Source organism: Lemur catta, chromosome 15 (assembly GCF_020740605.2).
Source record: "Lemur catta isolate mLemCat1 chromosome 15, mLemCat1.pri, whole genome shotgun sequence".
NCBI lineage: Eukaryota > Metazoa > Chordata > Mammalia > Primates > Lemuridae > Lemur > Lemur catta.
In genome coordinates, this window is record NC_059142.1 from 43,378,356 (window position 1) to 43,399,902 (window position 21,547).

General features: G+C 44.9%; 1 protein-coding gene across 1 annotated transcript in view; it reads right to left on the minus strand.

The window, feature by feature from the left end:
- Positions 1-21,547, minus strand: part of MARCHF10 (membrane associated ring-CH-type finger 10) — an 80,343-nt gene that overhangs the window by 39,963 nt on the left and 18,833 nt on the right. Inside the window, exons 3-4 of the mRNA XM_045527033.1 lie at positions 13,432-13,603; positions 1,714-1,866 (exon numbers count right to left, since the gene is read on the minus strand). Of these exons, the coding sequence (XP_045382989.1) occupies positions 1,714-1,866; positions 13,432-13,603 (325 nt within the window). The remainder of the gene's footprint in view (positions 1-1,713; positions 1,867-13,431; positions 13,604-21,547) is intronic.

Genomic DNA, 21,547 nt, shown 5'->3' on the forward strand with positions numbered 1-21,547 from the left:
GATCCCTGGGAGTGGAATTGCTAGGTCACAAGGCATGAACTTTTTAAAGGTTCTCGACACATATTGCCAAGTTCCTTTCTAGAGGGTTTGTACCAAATTACCCTGCAAGTAGGATACAAAGACATGTCTCTTGCCAGCAATCCAGTAGCTGCGACACAACAGTGCCCAGGAATATTCGTTGTTAGTTTCACTACTAGTATTATTTAAAAAACCTTAGCTAGACTGGTAGGCCAAATTCATTTCATGTAAATTTACATTTATTACAGACCGAGGTTGAACTTTTAAATAAATGTTTCTTAGCCACCTATATTTATTCTGTTTAATTGTCTGTTACGTTTTTTTCCCCCTTTGCCTGTTAAGTATTTGTGTTTTTCTTATTGATTTGCAAGAGCTGTCTGTATTTTCTCTCTGTCACATTTGCTTCAAATCTCTCACTGATACCATTCAAATATATGGCTCCTACTGCAATTTTTAGAGTGTGAGAAAAGGAACTAAAGGGAGACTAGTGAGGAGATAATTGGAGAAGATCAGGAGCCCTGGGCATAATAGAAAATTGGGACAAATTCTCAATGGATCGCAGGACAATGGGAGATGTCTGTTGGGTGCAGACGGAGGCTTGTATGAGCCCCATGGGTCCAGGAATGTTTCACCTTTCAAATATTATTCACCACTTCATTGAGGGCATTGGGGAGGTGGTGGGAGAGGCACTAACAAGCGTCCAGTGCCTACTATGTGCATCTGCTCTTGCCAGGTGCTGGTCAGTGTATTATTTTACTTAGTTGTTATAACAATGAGACAAGGTGGATTTCATTTCCGTATTTTAAGATTAGGGAACTGTCGCCCAGGGTGTCTACTTGGGCACCCAAGACCCCACTCCTGAGAGGTGGAGCTGGAACTGGAACTGAGGTCGCCTAAGCTCACGCCCTTCCCAATAGGAGGCGCTGGACCATCGGGACCCCTGTGGACATCTCGTTACTGCAGATTCATTTATGCTCTAATTGCCCCTAATATTAAACCATCCAAATACTACCATGTTCTTCTATATTTATATGTGTCCACCACAGTATATATCACATCTAAAAATAAGGGCTACTGTGTTCATTTGGTAATGACAAAGTGTGATGCCCAGTGGGGGGGAGAACAGGTCCATGGCAAGGCTGGTTGTGAAATGTCACTTTCCTTGAGTCCAAAACACTCCACCAAATGAGTGTTTTGAAATAAGGGGCATCATCATTTTGATGTTATTTCTTACACATTATGATCTTGCCGCTGTGAGTACCCTGATCACAGGGGAGACGTCTGTGGGAGGTGAGCTACCCATGGACACCCTCCCTCCCCTCCTGGGGGGCGAGTGGGAACTGTGGCCCGATGAGACACCCCCAGAGCTGCAGACTGCTCTCCACCTTCCCCAGACACCACCATCTACCACCCAAATGCCCTCTCCGGAAGCTGCATGGCTGGCACACACTCCATACCACGCATTGTCACGCTCGTGGAATAATTGAGAGGAAAAGGAAAGATAAACGCCCCCCACTCCCTTTGCTTTCCCAGCAGGCTCTCTTGGAGGAAAAAACTCCCTGGTTCAAATAGCTTGCTTTCCTAACCTTATAAGTATTTCATCTTAAGGCACAAGTGTCTAAAAATCACTGGGCAACAGCACAAGGCAGTTCCCCCCAACCCGCAGGACCAAGGCGCAGAACCGAGGGGCCTTACCTGTTCCCCTGAGGGCCATTGCCTTTGCCGGCAACTGCGGCTTCTGTCTGCTTTTGTCCCCAGACGCTCTTGGGCTGTGCGTTTCTGGGCTGACTGTCAACCTCCCCAGTTTTGGCCTCCTCTTCTTTGATAAAATCTTTGGTGCCTGGGCTGCTGAAAGGTGCAAAATCTTTTCAATAATTCATTTTTCACAGGAAAATATCTTCCACATTAAGAATGCTCGAAGGGCCCAAGAAAGGGAGTGGGGGATGCTGTCAAGAGAATGGATTAGGAGGACAGAGAAGAGCTGGATGTGAAACCTGGTTCTACTCCCTCGTAGGCCTGTGAGCTTGGGCAGATCACTTCACCTCTTCAAGCCTCAGTTTCCCCATCTGTCACACAGAAATAATAAAACCCACTTCACGAAGCTGATATCACCACTCAGGAGCACCCATGACACCTGCAATACAGAGTCCACAGGGATCTTTCCTTCTGCTAAGAAGTTTCTAGCTTCTGATTCATCGGTGTTGGTGTGCACCTGCTGCAACGGTCAAGAGCCTTCTATTGGGACATGCTGCTCCCCAATGCTCACCCAGGTTTGAATCACAATGGATTTTGTACCTGCACATTTATTTCCTTGGGTGGTTTATTAGTGGCAGGTACGCCTTACAGAAAGGCTCCCGGCACTCAGGGACCACACACCTTTTCTCTTTCCCATGTCCCACCTGCCATGGTGCTGGGGTGACACTCACAGAAAAACAGTAGCTGGGGTGCTACTGGGGACTGAGTTCCCAATGAACATTTTTTTTTTAAATTCGGATTTTGAATTAGGTTGCTAATTAGTATGAACAATTTCGAGTTTCTTCTTCATAGCATCAGTGCATGTGAACGTGGGGAAAAAGTTTCAGTATCTTCCACGCATCCGTACCAGTTCTTGGGTTCACAAGGCAGTTATATAGTGAATATCTGGACTAAATCTCCCAAGATCATGTGCCTGGCTCATCTCCTTTTAGACAGTTTAGAAATTTCACAAACAGACGCAGCCAGCAGGCAGCACGGGGGAGAGCTGGGAAGGGTCCCCTACTCGTACGCGAGAGCACAGCCGGCCTTGGCACGTGCAGACAACTGGATGTGTGTGCCAGGGTGTGAGCTGTGGCTGCAGGAATAGTTTGCATCGAGATTCAGGAAAGGAATGAAAATTCTTTCTCTTTGGCAGCCCAGGAAGCCTAATTTCATATGATGGCGAGGGCTGCTTGCTGCTTCTGACGGGCCCGGGATGGGAAGGCAGCGCGTTCTGTGTTCCGAGATAGAGAGGACCGTGCTCCACAGGGAAGTTACTAGAAGACGGCAGCTGCTGGGTCAACTTAGGGCAAGTTGGTGGAGCCCAGAGAGGTGGTGCGTGTGGCCAGAAAGGAGAGAAGGGAGTGGAAGTTCTTTGGAAAATGAGAATATATTCTTTGGGGGGTGCAGGGTGGTGATTAGACATGATTTCCCTGACCCAAAAAGGGAGTGAGAGGGGAGGGAGAGAGAGAGAGAGAGACAGAGAGATATCAGGTGCTTTATGGAAAGGGACCTGCCATGGAGGAAATGGGGGGAGCATTCCCTCAGTGCCAAAAGTCGCTTGTCTTGAATCCAGAAATTTCTCCCTCATCACCTGAAACCTCATCCCTCCTCAGCTCTCCGCAGTCCTGCCTCCTGCCTTCCACCTGACGGACAGAAGCGGAAGCTGCAGGATTCTCATATACTGTGGAAGAAACAGAGGGAGGGTCAGGGAAGGGGCAGGCTGGGGGCTCAGGCCAAGTCCAGAGAGCCAGCACCTGGCTCAGAGGTCCTTATTATAAAGATTTCACTTTGATTCCCAGCAGGAACCCAGCAGAATACTCAAATTTCCTCCACGCTCCAGCCAGCAGAACTTCACACTGCCCACAGCGCCGTCCCTCTGTGCTCCAAGACACCCCTTCCCAGGGAGTGAGCCCTCCTCCCAGAGCCTCCCCCCCAAGCCTGCACCAGCCAGCAGGTCCTGCAAGGTCTGTTTCCAGTTTTACTTCACCAAGTCTGCTCTGACTCTGCTTTGGCCGGAACCCTTATTTTCAGGTGTTTTATGGCCTTTAGCATTTAAATATTCTAAAATTGATTAATGTGTATGTCTTTTGTCTCCCCCTGTAAGCTCGGTAAGGATGGGGACCATCTCCTAGCCAGTCTATGTGTTGCTTCGCACTATGGTGCAGGACAAATATTAATTGCCTAGTATGGTCTGCAGGGCTCAAGAAGATGTATTCAGCCCAAACTACAGGGGAACTTCAAAACTAGAACAAATGTGTAGCTGTGCAAAAGACCCAAGACAGCTTACGACAAAAGGTTATTTACTTTGTTTTCTTGTTCAAAACTCTGCTTCCTTCAAAGCATCAGATCTCTTAAACACTTTCCAAAACCATTATTATGTGCCCTCTAATCAAGTTCTCAGCAAACTGAAGTAATAAAGCTGAACAACTAGAGATTGTTTTACCAGTCCTGGCAATGAAGAAATCACCGCTGTTGGTGTAGGCAGGATCCTCTGACATTTGGCAATTTGAACCTCAAATTGCCTACAGTTTCTGCAACTGTAAAATGGGAATATTCCTATCTTGATATTATAAAGTTTAGCAATAATGTACATAAATGGCCTAACTCAGTGTCTTGTGCATATTAACAACTACAAATGATAGTTGCTGCTTCTACCACAATGAAGACCACTACTCTGAAGGCACTCTCACGAGAGAACTGAATTTGACCAGAGACTATCATGCAGGCTTCGCAGGGTGAGAATAACTTATTCAGTAGCCTTTATTCCTAGTAGCTCTTGTTGATTCTCTCATTCAATCCTTCTTTTATAAAATCCAAAAGGCAAATAGCAACTCTTTTTATTATAATTTGTTCAACAAATACCTGTGTGCCTTCGCTATGCAATAATTTTCAGGTTCACAAAGATGAGCAAGACATTTTGCTCATGACCTTAAAGATTATTATAATCTAATTTGGCTGCACTGCTGACTTCTTCCCTAGATACCTTCTAGATTCTAAAGAGAGCAAACTCCTAAAAAATATTTCTTCTTCTGTCTGCAATCACAGTCACAAATGAGGTGACCCAGACTGCATAGTTTGTGTGTACATGGATTTAAGAGTTTCAAACACTCAACTTGTATACCAAGTTCCTAATCACTTTACCCACATGAAAAGTGAACCAAATTTCAGACCTTTGGTGGCTTTCTAAGATGAGTCCTCGCCATGGCATGGTACATATTGATATATTAATCTGCGGGAAGACTAAGTCATATTTACATTGGGAGTTGAAATATAGCTTCCTCTTCAGGTAGCAGGACAAACCCTTTGCCTTACAGAAAAGGGAGGCATTTATGTTCAGGAGTTTCATTGCCAGGTAACTCAATATCCTGTTAGTCAGTGAATTTTGGGAAGACTGTCATTTGCTTTGGACAACATACAGTCCTACCCCCTTCCAGTATCTGAGCAAGGCGATGCCCCCCATAGCAAAGAAACCAAACAGCTATTTAGATAAAAGGCATCTGCCTCAGTTCTCTTGACAATGCTGAGAAACTGTGATTGTTGACTGATTAGTTCTTAATTTGACCAGGAAAGGAAAAGAAGATAGAAATCTCATATTTATACAAGACCCTGACAGCTGCGAACCAAGTCCATTCAACTGCCCACATTAAGCCCATGCTCCTGCTAATCATTCAGCTCCTCACATCACTTGCCAGACAGACACAGCTCTTGACAGACAAGGTCAAAAAGAAAGAGAAAGAGGAAAATACAATTCGTGAACCTCTTCCTCTCCCCCACACTACCTTAACTGGGCTCCCTGGTGCCTAGGAGGGGCCGAGATTCCAACTCAGAGATGCTTCTTTGAACAGTTTGTTGCTTCCTTTGGCTGGTGGGAAGAATGACAGCTTACTCACAAGAGCCGACACTGCCCTGGGGTAATAGGCGGCTTTCCCTACCATCACAAACAGTGGGCTGCGACTCTTTGCCTATTTGGGTGTGCTAGAAATGTGTGTTGTCTCACATGCCCAGAGGAGATCTTAATTAAAGCTTAATTATGTACCATAAATATGTTTTATTTTGGCACTCAGGAGGTGGGATTTTTGATTTTAGGAAATGTAATGCCTAATAAGTAGGCAAGAAAGGGAATGTAAACAACGACTGAGCCCTTTCATTTGTCCCTCGTCAGAGTGGCTCTGACCGGGCTTTCAGTTCCTGTGTGTGCCTGCAGAGCCACCTGCCTGGTGGCCACATTCACAGAGCCAAGGGCACAATCAGACACAGGAGAGCCTGTTCAGTGTCTGGTGGTGACATCCCACAGTGTGCCAGACATGGGTGTTAAGAAATCAAATGAGTCTCCAGAAAGGATGGGATTTTATTGGTCGCTCACTCCTTTAGCACTAGAAGGTGGAGCCCGAGTGAAGTGGCAGCGCTGTCCCGTCTTCCTGCTCCCCTGCACACCACACCTCCCGGTAGTGTTCATGGCATTACCTCTGGCCCCTGTCCTGTCCACCTGCCTTCTGGGAGCCTGCAGTCCCTTCTCCCTGGCTCCACTGTGCCGTGTGCCATGCCAAGGGCCACTTACCACATGAGGTAAATTCGGCTGGGCCTCCTGGGGCCATTCAGGCAGAGCACAGGGGTCTCGGACGGGGTGGGGCAGGAGACGGGGAAGTAGCATAGGGCCGCTGGCGACTGGGGCATGGGCCCCGGGGAGGTGGAAATGGGGCTCATGAAGGAGGGAAGGGTCACTGGAGGGAGATAGGGGGAAGGGTCCTGGGCCACTGGGGAGACAGGTGGCACAAGTGGCAGGACGAGGCAGCAGTAATTGGTACTGGGCTGCATGACGGGGGAGAAAGCAAAGACGGAGCAGTAAGGGGTATATTCAACACAGAACAGGGGGTGCTCGCTGCTGTCACCTGCACAAAAGAAAAAGAGCAATCAGGAAGCAGCACTCATGTGGGAAGGACTTAAAAAAAAAGGTCTGCGAATGAATCAAAACTCAAAAATTATTCTTTGGGGGTGGGAGTGGGGTCTTCTCCAGGTGTCTTAGGAGCAGCAGGCCTGGCTTCTGCCCGGGAGACACCTGGCCCAGAGCTCAGAGTCACCGAGGAGTTAACCAAGGGAAGTGGCATCATCACACCCTTTTCCAACCGATCGTGTCTGACAGATGCAGGGAAGTTCTCCTGGTACGTTCCCAAGAATATCCTGAAGGGCCGTGTGGAAGCACCGGGGCCTTTCTCGTCCCCCACAGCCAGCCTAATGAGCTGTTCTGGCAGCAACAGATGGTGGCCCGTCGGGTCTCACCTGGGTAAGGCTGTCTCCGCCCCGTCCTCCAGCTGCCCCTGCTAGGAGGTAGCGGTCATATCCTAATCTGGCCTTTTGCTACACAAGGAAGCTTGGGAAAAGGGAAGGAAGCAGAGAGATCCTGGTGGGATCCGGGAAGGGAGAGGAGCTGAGGAAGGGGAGAGCAGGTTAAATGAGAGAGGCGTCCAAGAGAAGTTACTGATTTGCTCACTAACCTCACAAACTGCCAGCCTCGCCTCAATGGAGGCAGAATAGGAGCACCTGCCGGAGCCATGATTCAGAGCTACCCGCCCCATGCCTGACAAGGCCCAGCTCTGCCACTAAGCAGCTGGGTCACCTTGAATCAACGGCTTACCTGTTTCCTCATCTGCAAAATGAGACAAGTGTTTTCTCCAGCCGTGCCCCTCCCAGGGGGGCCCATAGACCAGTAGCATGGATGTCACCGGGGAGCATCTAAGAAACGCAGAATCTGTAGTTTATCAAAACCCCCAAGTGTTCCTCATGGCCGTTAAAGTTTGAGAAGCAAGGCTCTGAGACAGTTGCCCAAACTATTGATGAGAATCATCTGTAGTGCTTGTTTGAAACACGCTTTTGTGGGCTCCTTCTTGGCAATTTTTATCATCAGAGAAGTTTGGGAAGGGCAGCTGAAATCAATTCCAATTCTAAAATGCCGTCATTGTAAGGTCCAGTTGGAAACTATCACCTACAACTGCAGGCTCTTGGTCCTTGCTAAGCTGCAGAGGATTCAAGTAAATATCCACTCCTGTCTTCCTCAGTGGCTCCTGGAGTGCTTCCTGCTTCTTGGATCATTTCTCTTGATAGCTGTCTTCCCCCGTTCTTCCCTTAACTGTTCTTATCTCTCAAAGTTCCTTCATCTTCCCTCTTCATACTCCATCCATGCTCACAGGGGACACGTTCTTGCAGTTTCAAACACCACTTATTCACTGTCCCCAGATTCCTACCGGCAGCAGCCCTGGGTCCCCAGGTGCCTCTGCCATTTCCACCTGGCTGCCTGCTGCACCCCAGACAACACCCACGGAAGACCAACCTCTCCTTGCTTTTTCAGCCTTGGCAACGGCAACCTCCATTGGCCTCATTTTCCGGGCCAGATCCCTGAGTTCTCTTTGATTCCTCCTTTTTCCTTATCCCTGCAGCCAAGTCACCAAGTTCTGTCAGCTTTACTTCCTCAAACATCCCTCTGGCCCATACCCTCTTCCCCTCCCTTCTGTTCTTGCTCCAGGTCACGCCCCTCTTGTTTCTCCCTGCAGCTGCTGCTTGTCTGGTCTCTCACCTGTGTCTGGCCGCCCCCACCCTCCTGCCCCTTCTCCACGCTACAGCCAGAGTCAGCTTTTACAAATGCCAATTTGATTGCATTGCTTCCCTGGGTAGAGCCCTTTGATGACTGAAGCTCCATTGGCTTCAGCATGACATTTAAGGCCCTTGGGGACCTGGTCCTTGCCTACCTGTAGGGCCTCAACTTTATACTCCACATTTCCTAATTTGTAACCTGGCCCTAAACCAGAGCTTCTTAAACTCCAACGTTAATGTGTATATCCCTGAGGTCTTGTTAAATGCAGGTTCTGAGCCAGTAAGTCTGGGCTGGGCCTGAGGTCCTGCATTTCTAACAAGCTCTCAGGTGATGCCTCTGCTACTAGTCTGGGGACACTTGGAGGCACAAGGCTCTAGACTTTCTGTAGATCCTCTGTGTCTGTCTGTCTGTCTCTCCCCTACTTCCTTGCTTTCTTTCTCCTCTGTGCCTTTGCACACTCAGTATCTCCTGGCGGGCACATTTTTCTTGCCCTCTTCACCTGGCTAAGTCCCCTGTCCTTCAGGATGTTCACCCCACCTGGCCCTGCCCACAAGCTCTCAGAACTTACCTTGGTCAGGGCGAGCATCACACTGTTTGCCCCTGTTGGTGTCCTGCCCGCCCACTAGGATGTAAGCCCCTGCGGGGGGGGGGGCGGGTCCTGTGTGTTTTATATTCGGTATCCCGGGCACCCGGCAGGTAAGCATTCGGCCAATGCAGTGCTGAATGAATGAGTGATGGCTCAGAAAACCAATTCACCCTGGACCGTGCACCCTGGGGCGGGGTGGGGGGCAGTCAGGTGTGTTTGCTAACATCCCCATAGGTAGTGGATAAATGGATGGCCAAATAGTTAACATTCTTAATAATCAAATTATAACCACTCTTACCTCTCAAACTACAGTTTCTTTGGTCGAGCAGTTTTCTAATCGAGGTGGCAACCCCAGAGCAGCAGGTGGTGTTGGGAGCAGGCTTCGTAAAGACTAGGGATCAACCCCTACCTAAAGTCTAGTCTGTATCCAGGGTTGTAATCTTCCTACCTACCTAGCGAGGAAGGTAATAACTCCATTTTACTGCTGAGAAAACCGAGTTCAGAGAAATTGCCAGTTCACATTTTTTGGGTTATAAAATGGTAGAAACAGGATTCTGAGCCAGGACATCAAATTCTGGGCTTCATGACAACCCAGAACCCCTCTGTTGCAGAAAAATTATCACAAATGGACTCTCTATATAAAAATGGGAGTGTTCACTGTTTCTTTCCTAACTTGGGCAGATAGCTTGGAAAGTTGTTGGACACCAATTGTGTTTGCCGGGAAACCCATTAATCTTGGCCTTTCAGAGAAAATCTTCAGTAGAATTTATTTGAAGGTGAATTAAGAAGATTTAGGATTTGCCCTCAAATTTCTCTTCCGGGCTGCTCTTCAAATACGTGTTTTCCAGTCCAAAAGAGACCACAGTTATTTTTGATGTTTATCTTTTAAAATCTGAATTCCCTGCTTTTTCTTAGTTTGACAAGAACACGTCCTCACCATAATCCAGTATAAGGCTGAAAGGTCTTGCTACTCCTACAAATCTGAATCTGGTAATGACTAATGTCGAACTCAATAATAAGTGAGGATGATTTCAGAACACTTGGCTTTGTTTTAAAGGGCAAGCTTTTGGAAGCAGTCTCCCAGGACGCCATCCAGATCCGTTTTCCTGGCATGTAACTAGGGGACTATGCCCAAGCTCCAGGTGCGAACGGAGGGCAGGAGAAGGCACACTCACTTCCCACGTGCCTGCCCTGGGGTAGAGAGCTCGTTAGGACTCCAAGCGCCAGAACCCCACAGCACGGTGGCCTTTGGATGCCTCTCCGTGTCCTGGAAAGGAAAGGCGTCTCTTTTCCAACTCAGGCTAGGGCCAGGAGAGCAGGCAAGAGTCAGAGGCCATCACAGCTCCCCGAACGTCCCTGTACCCCTGCACCCGCTGGGCCTGCCGACTGCTCTGCGCCTCACCCATCCGTACGGAATTCTGAAACGAGAGCATGTCCCCTTCCATGCTAGGCTTACTTCTCACCCTACACCAGCGATCCCCTTGGTCGTGAAGTGGGATTTCTGAATCAATTGTGCATAAGACCCAGCTGGGTCTTGACTCACTGCCTCAATTTTCCATGTCTTTTGGAGATAAAGCATATCTCTGGCTTGGTGACTGCTTTCTGATTATTCATCTTTTTCCATTTGGTGTTTTGCTTTGGAAACTCAGAGTTTTGTAAAAGTGCCTACACCTGCATTTGTGTTAGAGAGTTAAAAAACACAACTCTGATTTTTGTGAAGGAAAAGAAGATTGGGGTGGGGGGACCTTAAGACAAAGAAAACAAAGTTTTCTAGTGCATTCTCCTTACTAACTGTTGCTCTCATATGCTAGAGATCGTAGTGCTATAATTCATTGAGTAGTTACAGTGGCAGGATTGTTCTAACGGCTGCTCATAGATTTTATTGTCGAGTCTTCACAGCAACCCCAGCCGGTAGGATCTTTTTTTTACCATGCTCCCCCCATTTTACAGATGAGGAAATTGAGGCATGGAGAAATTACGTGCCCAAAGGTATATAACAAATAACAAATGGGGCCCAGATGTTAACCCAAGCATTTTGACTCCAGAGCACTTGCCCATAAACTGCACACTCCACTGCATCGAGAAAGAGAACAAGGAACACCACAAGTCAACTCACCTAGAAACAGTTTCATGGACTATATGAACTTAATTTAAATGCATGAATTCCTTCTAACAGTGTGAAGGACACTGGGAATCTGATCCCTTATCGGTTATAAATTTACTTGTAGCAGACATTGATAGTTCCTATATTCCAAATAATTGTTTTAGGGGGTCTAGGTGGCAGTTCACATCTAAGAAAAAAAAACCCTTTTTTAATGACATGGATTATGATTACATAAATTTCCAGTAAGTCAAGCCACATTCCTCGGCGATCTTGTTTTATTCAGTAGAGTCTAGCATAGCACAGTATGGAAGTTTAGCCTGTTAGGCAGATGTGGCAAAGAAATTTCACTGTGTTTGATGTTTCAATTTTGCACAGAATCTCAGGTCTGACATGGATAGAAGTTTTGATGACTCACTGCTAACTTTGAATTACCTCCAAAATGCTTTAGAAAAATATCTCTCTACAGAGGTGAAGAAAAGCAAGAAACTGTGAATTTAGCTAGTGAGCTAGATCAGTATGTCCAGATAATTTACATACCAAATCCTCTCTCTCTGAAACAGCGGGGTGTGTATGTGAATTGTCTGCATTATGCCACCACCAAACTCCAACTCAACTTCTCCTGAACAGCCTCAGCTTAAATTCTTGCCATGTCTCTAGCTTCTCATTTCGCTATGCTAATTAGGGAATTCCAAGGGTGCGTCTACACATGTACCACAAATGGATCTTAACACACTAATGCTTTTTGTTTCTAGCCAGATTGCTCCACAACTGATTCAGCTTCTGTAGCAACTGCCATGAATCACCAAGACCGCTATGCTTGCTGGACAGCCAGGCCACAGTCCAGCTCGTGGCTACATGGCTCTGGGACATGGTCTAGGGCCATAATATGATGGCAAAGCTGGTGGTTTGTAAAGGCTTTTACTATGAGTAACATAACTCATCTGATGAAATGGACATCATTTTGCCAACTTGGCTCTCTTGCCCAAACCTCGGTGTTTTTTAGTCTGGTAATTTTTCAAATTTGATGTTTTATAGAATGTAAAGTGAATCAATTCTCTCTTTTTGTCAATGTTGTAAGTTCCATATGGAGTGTGCTCAGTCTGAAAAACATCTGTATTAATCAAACTAAATCATCGAGTGGGCCTAAACGGTTCATTGTAATGATTTTTCTCTGCAGATGACAAAGCACGCTATGTAAACAGCGACTCGATTTTAGCAAAAAGGCTAAATATTATATTAAAAGAATGGAGTTGCCTTGTTTAGACTTAAACTCAAATTTTTGCAATTAAAAACATCCTCAATTCAATAAATTACAACTTATATTTTGAAATATTTGTGGAATGACCGTATCTGCTCTATTTCAATCTTCAGCAGTTGGATTAAAAGCCTAATCCCCACTAAAAATCTTTAAAATGAGAAATTAACTATGATGACACTTCCCCTCATTAAATAAGGAGCAAGTGTCAGGGCCTAAGAGGACATCACTTCAGAAGTCAACTTGGTTTTGACTTCATTAAAGCAATAAAATGTGGGTGGTTAATCTGAGTGTAAGCTGTCATTTTAAAAAAATGCATTAAGACTTAACTGGACTGGTGGTTGTATGACAGGAGCTATTTAGGATTAGAAAGTAGCTGTGATTTGGGTTTTAATGAATTGCATGCTACTGACGAATTGCTCCAAGGAATAGTTTGGATCCTTTCTATTCAACTGTAAGGCAGAAGGCAGACCTGCCCGCCTAGTTACCCCACCTTAGACATCAGCTCCCTGAGGAATCGCATTTGTCCTACAGACCATGGCTTTGATGGGGATGAGCCTGAGGGACAGTTGATGTTAGCCCCTTTCTGGATATTGGGAAGTCATTCCTGCCCCAAGCAGAAGACTGGTCTTTGCTTCAAAGAGAGCTAAAGAGTGAATTATTTACCAAATTGCACAAAAGGGAGGATTTATCAAGCTCCTTTTTCTCCCAGAGAGGACAAATCCAGAACTAGAGAGCTTTATTACTTTCTCTCTTGGCTATAAATTACACCATGCAGATGTGTTTGAAAACTTGTCTTCATGCTCTTGCTTGAGTCATAAAACTTGATACCTAGGGCCAAATGCCTTTCTCCCCAAGAAGGGTAAAGAAGATGAAATGGCAGAAATTCCAGGCGGTGGCCACACAAGGCAAATAACTGGGCAGAAAATGTGGGCTGTGGACAGTGACTTTGCATAATTCACGTCTCCTTGACCTAGTATTACTCTGAAATTAATTTTGTCATTTGCACCGGATCATTGGCCTTCCAACCTGAATTAGCCACTTGGAGAACATTGGGTTTAACCAATACCACCAATTTGATTGTTGTCATTATCTTGTATACTGGGATTTTAGATTTTGTGAATTTCAGTAAACCAGTGACTCACCTGGAGAGGGTTTGCTGGGGCCCGCTTTCTCTGAGTTCCTTGGGGTCATTGTACTTTTATGTTTCTGCTTGACTGATGTTTGGTCAATTGCTGGAAGTCTGGTATCACACTTCACTGGAGATATCTTGGTAGATGATCTTGCTTCACTTAGAGGATCTTCCTCACTGGAACTCTACCGAAAATGAAAGGTGTCTCAGTATCAGTGGCCAAGTAGGTCACCTCTGCTAGGCAGACAAGACAGAAGTGAGGCAGATGCAGTGACACCCCCGCCACCCTCTAGCAATAACCCTGCAGCCTCCTGCCATGCTCAACTCACCCATTTGCCAGTGAGATTTTGATGGATTGGGTGTATCAATTTAGAAATAAAAGCAAAGTTAATGGGCCTGTTTAGTAGAACATTGTGAAAAGAAGACATTTCTATGAGTCTGTTCTGTAGAACATTATGAAAAGAATGCATTTCTGACCCTTAATTAATTTGATGACCAATAAATAGCTCACGAAACTACATATAAAAGCAGAAGAAAAAAATCAGTGCTTTTAAACTTGTTGCTGTTTGGTATTTGAACTACTTTGGCAAAAGATGAGAAAAAAAATGTTCCATGTATTAATCATATACTTGACAATGAAAAGGAAATTTACATTGTGTGGTAGAGACTGATTAAATCAGACTTTAGTTTTAATATTCTGAATTATTGGGTACAACGTGACACAGACTAATTTAAAAAGTCCCCTACTTGTCAGTCTCCTATAAAGAAGTCAGTATAAATCTATGCAGGAACAAATCATGATTCCTGCAGTGTCAGAGTATCTCAATACAGCCTTACAGACCCAGTAAAAATTATCCCGGCATTCAACCATTTTATACTTTGCCACACTTACAGCCACCAAACAAATGATGAAACAGTATAAATATTAAAAACCTGTTCTTAAAGGGTAATTGCAGTACAGCCTTATGGTTTTAGGTCCTGGTGTTAGGATGATTTGCTAGGCTATCCATTCTGCAATAAACAAAATCGCTAGGTTTCCCCCTCCTCAACCCTGAGGTGGGGCAGGGGGTCACTAAGTTTTCCTACATTGCACATTAGTCCAGTGTTGGAAAGTCCTCTGCAAATGTGGTCTCTTGCAGACACACAATGCTAAATTAATGTCCCCAGCACCTCCCCGACTGTCACAGTCTGTATTGATCATGCTCATCGTTCCCACTGGCAGTTGTGCAATTTCATTTCACAGGCTCCTGACGCAGGAAAACACTCTGAATCACTTTGAATTATCGGGTGCAACGTAAGACAAACTAAACTCTAAAAATATGCCCTACTTGTCAGTCTTCCACAAGGAAGTCTGTAGAAATCTACAGGTGGACAGATCGTTATCCTCCAAGATGATAAATCATGTTTTTAAATTTGGAGTTTGGATACAGCCTTCAAACAAATAATTCTTGTTTCTCAGTACATTTTCAGAAAACAGACCACCCTCAGATAAAGGGACAGGAAAAGGACAGGACACAATGAATGGACTGTTCTCCCCTTTCCCTTTCGATTCTGTAATTTAATAGAAATCCTTGAAAATGATTCTGAAATGTCAAAGATGAAACATTAGATCATTCCTGAACATGAGATAGGTTCTCTATTCCCAGAAAAGGAAATGTGGGCACATTTTAATTACGACGCCTAAGACCGTCATTGTAATTAGGGACTGGAAGTCACAGTCCTGGAATTGGGTCCCAAGAATTTCTTCCACAAACTGCCCAACACAAACAGCTCACTTTAGCAGGCTGAGCACTCTGCTCACTCAGGGCCCTGCTGGCCAGCCCTTTATTTCCAGCCAGCAGAAAGGCAGGAAAGATGCTCTAGGCTAAGACGACCAACACCTGCGGCTGCAGCCTCCAGAGCAAAGGCTAATGTTAGTGGCTCCGTCTCTGTCACCCCAAGAGGAGCCAGGGCTGGAATTCTTTGCTGGCCCCAGGCAGTGGTGAATTGGGAGGAGTTGGTGAAGAGACTCTTTACTGGGTGGGGTGTTAAGCTGTTTATCCTTCCTTCACCCTTTCATTAAACCTCAGGCCTTCAGTAGCACCGCAGAGGAAAGCAAGCTTGGCCAATTAAACCATTCTGCTACAGATGAGATTGTGCACCTGCATCCAAGTGCATCCTTCTTTAGTTCCTGGTTCCATCAACCTCACTTCCAGGTGGTGATCATTCTTAAGAGCCCAGGAACTGCAGTGAGAAGTTGGTATTTTGTCAGTTGGAAACTGAAACCACAATGGCAAGAACTGTAATACTTACGAAGATGCTAATGGATTTTTTTCCTGCTTGCCTCATTGAGTAATCTTAACTAAATCAGTCACACCTTTTTGTCTTTATGCACGTCCTCTAGTGTTCTTAGCTGTTTCTATCTATCCTTGCTCACGAAAACCCCTCATATCTTCTGGGGAGAATGATCCTTGGGTGGGAGAAGTTGTAGTAACTCATTCCAGCACTGAAGTGTGGGCTTTAAGAATATGGAACCCAGCTCTCTGGGAGTAAATCCCAGCTCTTGCGTGTATTAATAGTAATTGTGTTACAGGGGGTTAGTTCATTTCTCTGCATCTTGAATTTTCTCATCTAAGAACAATACCTTTTGGTGGTTTTGTGAGGATTAAATGAATTAAGATATATATATATATATAGCACTTAGAACAGCACTACATACATATAACACAGTAGGTGCCATCTAAGTGTGAAACCACCCTTTATAAAATTAATAAAGGGCCACAAGGTGGGAACTGTGGTAGGAGGAATATATATATAACCAGCCATTGCTCCTCAGCCTGCTTTCCTACAATTGCTACTCAGGAGTCACACAGCTGATGATCATAAAGATTCTTGGCTTTCTTCATTGCTCCCACAGATAACATCACCCTTGTGAAACCTAAGGCTAGTTTTTGCCATATTTTCCAGGCCCTGTGTTCTGGTGGACCAGCTGACCCAACCAGACTAGTGGCCCATACCAAGGAACTGACTCAACTGGTCTTGTAAACCCCACCCAAGAACTGACTTAGCAAAGAAGACAATTACTACAACCCTGTGATTCTACCCTGAATCCAGCCAATTAGCAGACCCAATTGCCTAGCCCTTTGCCCACCAAACTATCTTTCAAAACCCTTTCTCCCAAATTCTTGGGGAGACAGATCTGAGAACTTCCTCCCATCTCCCCACATGGTGCCTGCGATATTAAATGCTTTTTCTGCGGCAAGCCCAGCAGCCTCAGTATATTGGCTTCCTCTTGAGCAGTGGGCAATGAACCTGGTTAAGACTGTAACAAGTGTTGGCTTTTATAATTAGCCATTAATGTTTGGCCATTTTAAAAATTAACTAGCTAACTATGGAACATTAACTACTCACTGTTGAAACCAAAATCAAAGGCCCTAATGAGAAATTTCACTGGATTTCACCTATTCTAAAAAGGTACCGAATGGAGAGGTGGGCCCATTCCTACACAGGCCTGGTTTATTTTCCAATGTATATAGGTTATGATAGTCTTATAAATAGCCAGTTGAAATTTATCTAGTCTTAAGAAAATATGGTGTAATGTTTTTTTGGATAGCAAAACTCTAACAGCAAATATTTAACAACACTTAGAGATTATCAAACAATAATTAGACTTTTTTATTTAAAGTTGATTCTAAAATTGTGTCTTTTCCTCTTGTAATTTTGAAAAGTATTACAATTTTCATTTCTTTCCCATATGTTCCTAAGTTGAAATGTCACATGGAGGTGGAGGCAACAGCACGTTGCTATTCCTTTAGGGGAAAAAAACCTAGCTTTATCTTTCAAAATCAAAGCCCAAGACATTAAAAAAGCAAAAAACAAAAAACAAAACAAAGCATAAACCCAACCTACATGATACATGAGTGTACTTTAAGTTCTCCACTGGGAATCTGAAGAAAGTCATGATAAAGCCATGTTAACAAAAATAAGTTATTGACAGAATTAATCAGTATTTTCTGGATTATTATTATTTTTGTGTTTAAGGTTTCCCAAAGATGCCCAACTTGCTCTTCTGGCATCATACATAATAGAGATATTACTTTGCCCAAGGCTAGGCTCTCTCAAAAGTTAAGAGAAAGACGTACTGGGAAGAGAACGAGAAATTATTTTCTTAATTAGGGAACGTAAGTAGCACTGGGCACTGAAGTGATGACTTAGTAACAACATCGTGGTTCAAGTTAGATCTGGAAGATGAAGACACAAGGATTGGGAAGTGGGATGCATTTCGTCGAGAATGTTGAGAATAACTAGATTTTTTAAAAACTAGGAGCAAACAATATTGAATCAGAAATGGTGACAATGAACAGAGATGATCAGAAGAACAAGTAGACTAAAGCAGCCAGGGACAGAAAAGACTTGAAGTTATTTTCCAACTCTTGCCTGAAGGCTCCTTTCCAAGACTCGAGAAATTGGTTCTCAACTGCCATGCCAGCGCTGTCTCTCCCTCAAGGGGTGTACTCAATTCTGATTGATGTGTACCAAACCCACATTTGTCATGTGTCACTTGATGGGGGATGGAGCTGAGCAGATCTTATGACATGGTACGGACCAAGGGATGGCTTGCTGTGGATAGGAGGGAAGAGCAAACAGTAGTGTCAAGCTGGTGCCAAAGAAAGCCTGTGCGTTGAGCACATCTGAAATACAGTTAGTCCCTGAGATTATGAAAGACTGTGATCAAGGCAGTGAACCTCGACAAACAATGACAACCTGGGAAGGTTGACCAGGCGGCTGTGTGTGCATTGAGTATCTTCAGAGTATTGTACCCAAAGTCCACATTCAAATTGTGCCTCAAACCCCAAAACTGCCTTAGGGAATTAAAGGCAGCTTGTACAAATAGCATTCTGGATAGGACGGATGCCTTTACATAGTGAAGAAACATGAAGTAGGTTCTGCACTGAGGGCTGTCGTAACATGGAGCAGGCTAAAGTTTCTCTCGTCCAGACAAAGACCTTAGAGCAGCAAAACCCTTCTCATGCATTCAGGACAATTTTGAGTCTACCAGAATTTAAATGTGAATGATAAAGAACAGGGATCAGTAGCCTTTCATGGTTTTCTGGACTCAGGTACCACCCACCTGAATGGAACTACTGCTGACGCTCATTTGTCCCTCCCCCGTGAAGACACAGCTGCTAGGTGGGCCCAGGTAAGACTAGGGTCATTGCCAGATGCCTTTGCTCTCCATTTTGCCAGAAGATGTGTCTTGGAGTCAGCTGGGCTGCCACATGCATAATTATCGTGGGCACCTCGTTCTACCCTCTCGTTCAACAGAGAACTCCTTCCTGCCTTCAGGCTTCTCTGATTTTCATACTAGCAAATTGGAGTGACCCAGCCTGAGGCCCTGACCTGAGAGCAACAGTGGCCTCAGTAATTAAAATCTTCATAACGTTTGATCACCATTGGGTCTGCTCTCCGAAGGAGTGTGGGACTTTAGAACTTGCTTCGAGATTGCATCCATCCCACTATGGAATGGCCACCAGACAAACCTTAGTGCTGCAAGCTACTGAAATGACAAGCATGTTTTCTGACACCTGCTAGGTATTTCTTATAATGCAAACTAATCCTTTGTGTGCTGGAGAAATCACTCTCCAGTTTATATACACGGTGACCACACATTCTCATTGTTTTAATACTGTTGGATACCTGCACACCGTGTTCTCTGGCTGTAGTAGGGATGGAGTTCTCTGTGGCAGGCGGTGGGTAAGGAAGCAGTATGTGGCTAGAAAATTGTTGGGTTTTAAAATTGTGAACACTAAAGTGTAGTGTTAATAGCACATTGAGACTGCCTTCGAGGTGTTTTTCAGGTATGGTTTTGCTTCACTGTATTTCCCCTTCACCCTTTATTTGAATTCATTTTCTCCTTTGAGCTCAGAGGACCATCTGAGGACATGGAAGTCTTGACCATCAAGTGGAAATCATTCATGAAAATGCCTCCTACTAAAAATAATAGGTCATAAAACATGGAGGTCAATTGAGAAGCATCATGTGCACCTACTATGTCTTCAACTCCATGCTAGGCACCATGAAGGACCATAAAAACAAGAAGCTGACAATGGGAGATACAAGATTGATGCATTACTAGCAAAATACAAAACATTTAACCGAGTGACAGATTGGGCTGCACCAATTCTAAAGGCCATCGAGACTCCAGGGAAAAGGGGAGACGTCAAAGGAAGGCAGTGGCGCGTGCTGGGACTTGAGGGCTGAATAGGATCTGGCTGGGCTGGAGGCAGCACATGAGCGGAAGGGTGGAGGATGTGCAACAAGCAGCATGACAGTCAGGGGAGGGGCCGGAGCAGCGTGTGAGGAGGAGGGTGGGGTAAGATTGTGGGGAGCTCTGAAATGCAAGCAACAGATAGAGAGTCCATGTGATGGGGAATGGGGTACAACTGAAGGTTTCTGAGTAGAATGCATAAAGCAGTATTTAAGATTTAGCTTGTGTCTTTCAGAGGGAGAAAACAAAACATCCTGCAAATTTGCCAGTGAAATCATCTCTTTGTAGTTTCAGTGGTTTATTTTTGTACAGCATAATTCTTTATTACAAAAATGCATGCTCAGAAAGGAAAAACAAACACAAATATAAAGAAAGAAAATTTAAAACATTTGAAAATCCATTAACCTTGAAATAAAAACTGCTAATTGCCTGGTCTGTATTCTTTTAGATCCTTTTTTTTTTTTTTTGAGACAGGGTCCCACTCTGTCGTTGCGGCTAGAGTGCAGTGGTGTCATCATAGCTCACTGTGACCTCAAATGCCTAAGCTCAAATTATCCTCCTGCATCAGTCTCCCAAGTAGCTGGGACTACAGGCCCACATCACCATGCCTGGCTAATTTTTCTATGTTTTGTAGAGACAGTGTCTCGCTCTTACTCAGGCTGGTCTCAAACTCCTGGCCTCAAGCAATCCTTCCACCTCCCAAAGTGCTAGGATTACAGGCAAGAGGATCCCTTGAGGCCAAGAGTTCAAGACCAGCTTGAGCAACATGGGGAGATGCCATCTCTACGACAAGTAGAAAAATTAGCTGGGTGTGGTGGTGTGTGCCTGTAGTCCCAGCTACGTCGGCAACTGAGGCAGGAGGATCCCTGAGCCCAGGAGTTTGAGCCTACAGTGAGCTATGATGACACCACTGCACTCTACCCAGGGCAACAGAGTAAGGCTCTGTCTCAAAAAAAAAAAAAAAGGTATTATGGAAGTAAACTTGATAGGACTTGTGATGAGTTAGATATGCAGGGAGGTGGAGAAAATTTCAGATTCTGATGATACTGCACCAAAGGAAGAATGAAAGGCTAAGGTGGATACTTTGGCATTGGGCCTGTTGAGTTCAAGGTGTTTTTTTGTGACATCCAAGCAGAGATAGTGAGTAAACAGTCAGATATTCTGATCTGGGGATCAAAAGTGAGGTTTGGGTTGGAAATGCAGATTTGGGAGGAGTCATTGGCAGTTAACATCTTGACTTTGACAGTTAAAATGTGCATGAGACACTTCAGGAGAGAGTATAGAGCAGGGTTTCTTGGGGGCAGGACATGAACTTGGATGGGGGGAAAAAATGACATCTTTATTTCCTCTAACCTCTAACTGAAATCTAAGCATATCTTTCATCTATGAATGCAGGCAACAAACCACAGTACTATTAGCAGGACCCTTGTCACCAATAGAAATCACAGATATTTTCACACCTCATTAAATTTGTTGCAGATGTCTCAAAATACCCTTTACACCCGTCACTTGTTATTTAATGTGTTAATAAAGAAGCACATATATTACAGAACCACAAATTTCTAAAAATATTTTGATGACTATTTCAATAAAAGTAGTTTCCTTTGAAGGCCTGTGTATCTTATTTTATGTACTTGAAAATATTATTCTGAGAAGGGGCTGCAGAGAGTCCACCATGAGGCCAAAGAAGTTTGTGGCACAAAAATAGGATGAACCCCTCAGGTATAGAGTGAGAGGACAGCAAGCCTCGAGGAATCCCGGGACTCTGAGCCTGGCGGAGGAGGGTGAGGAGCGGGGAGGGAAAAACTGCCTCCAGAGACACAGGGGGAACTGGGGTGGGGACCAGGGGGACAACGTGGCTTTGCAGAAGCTCAGGGAGGAG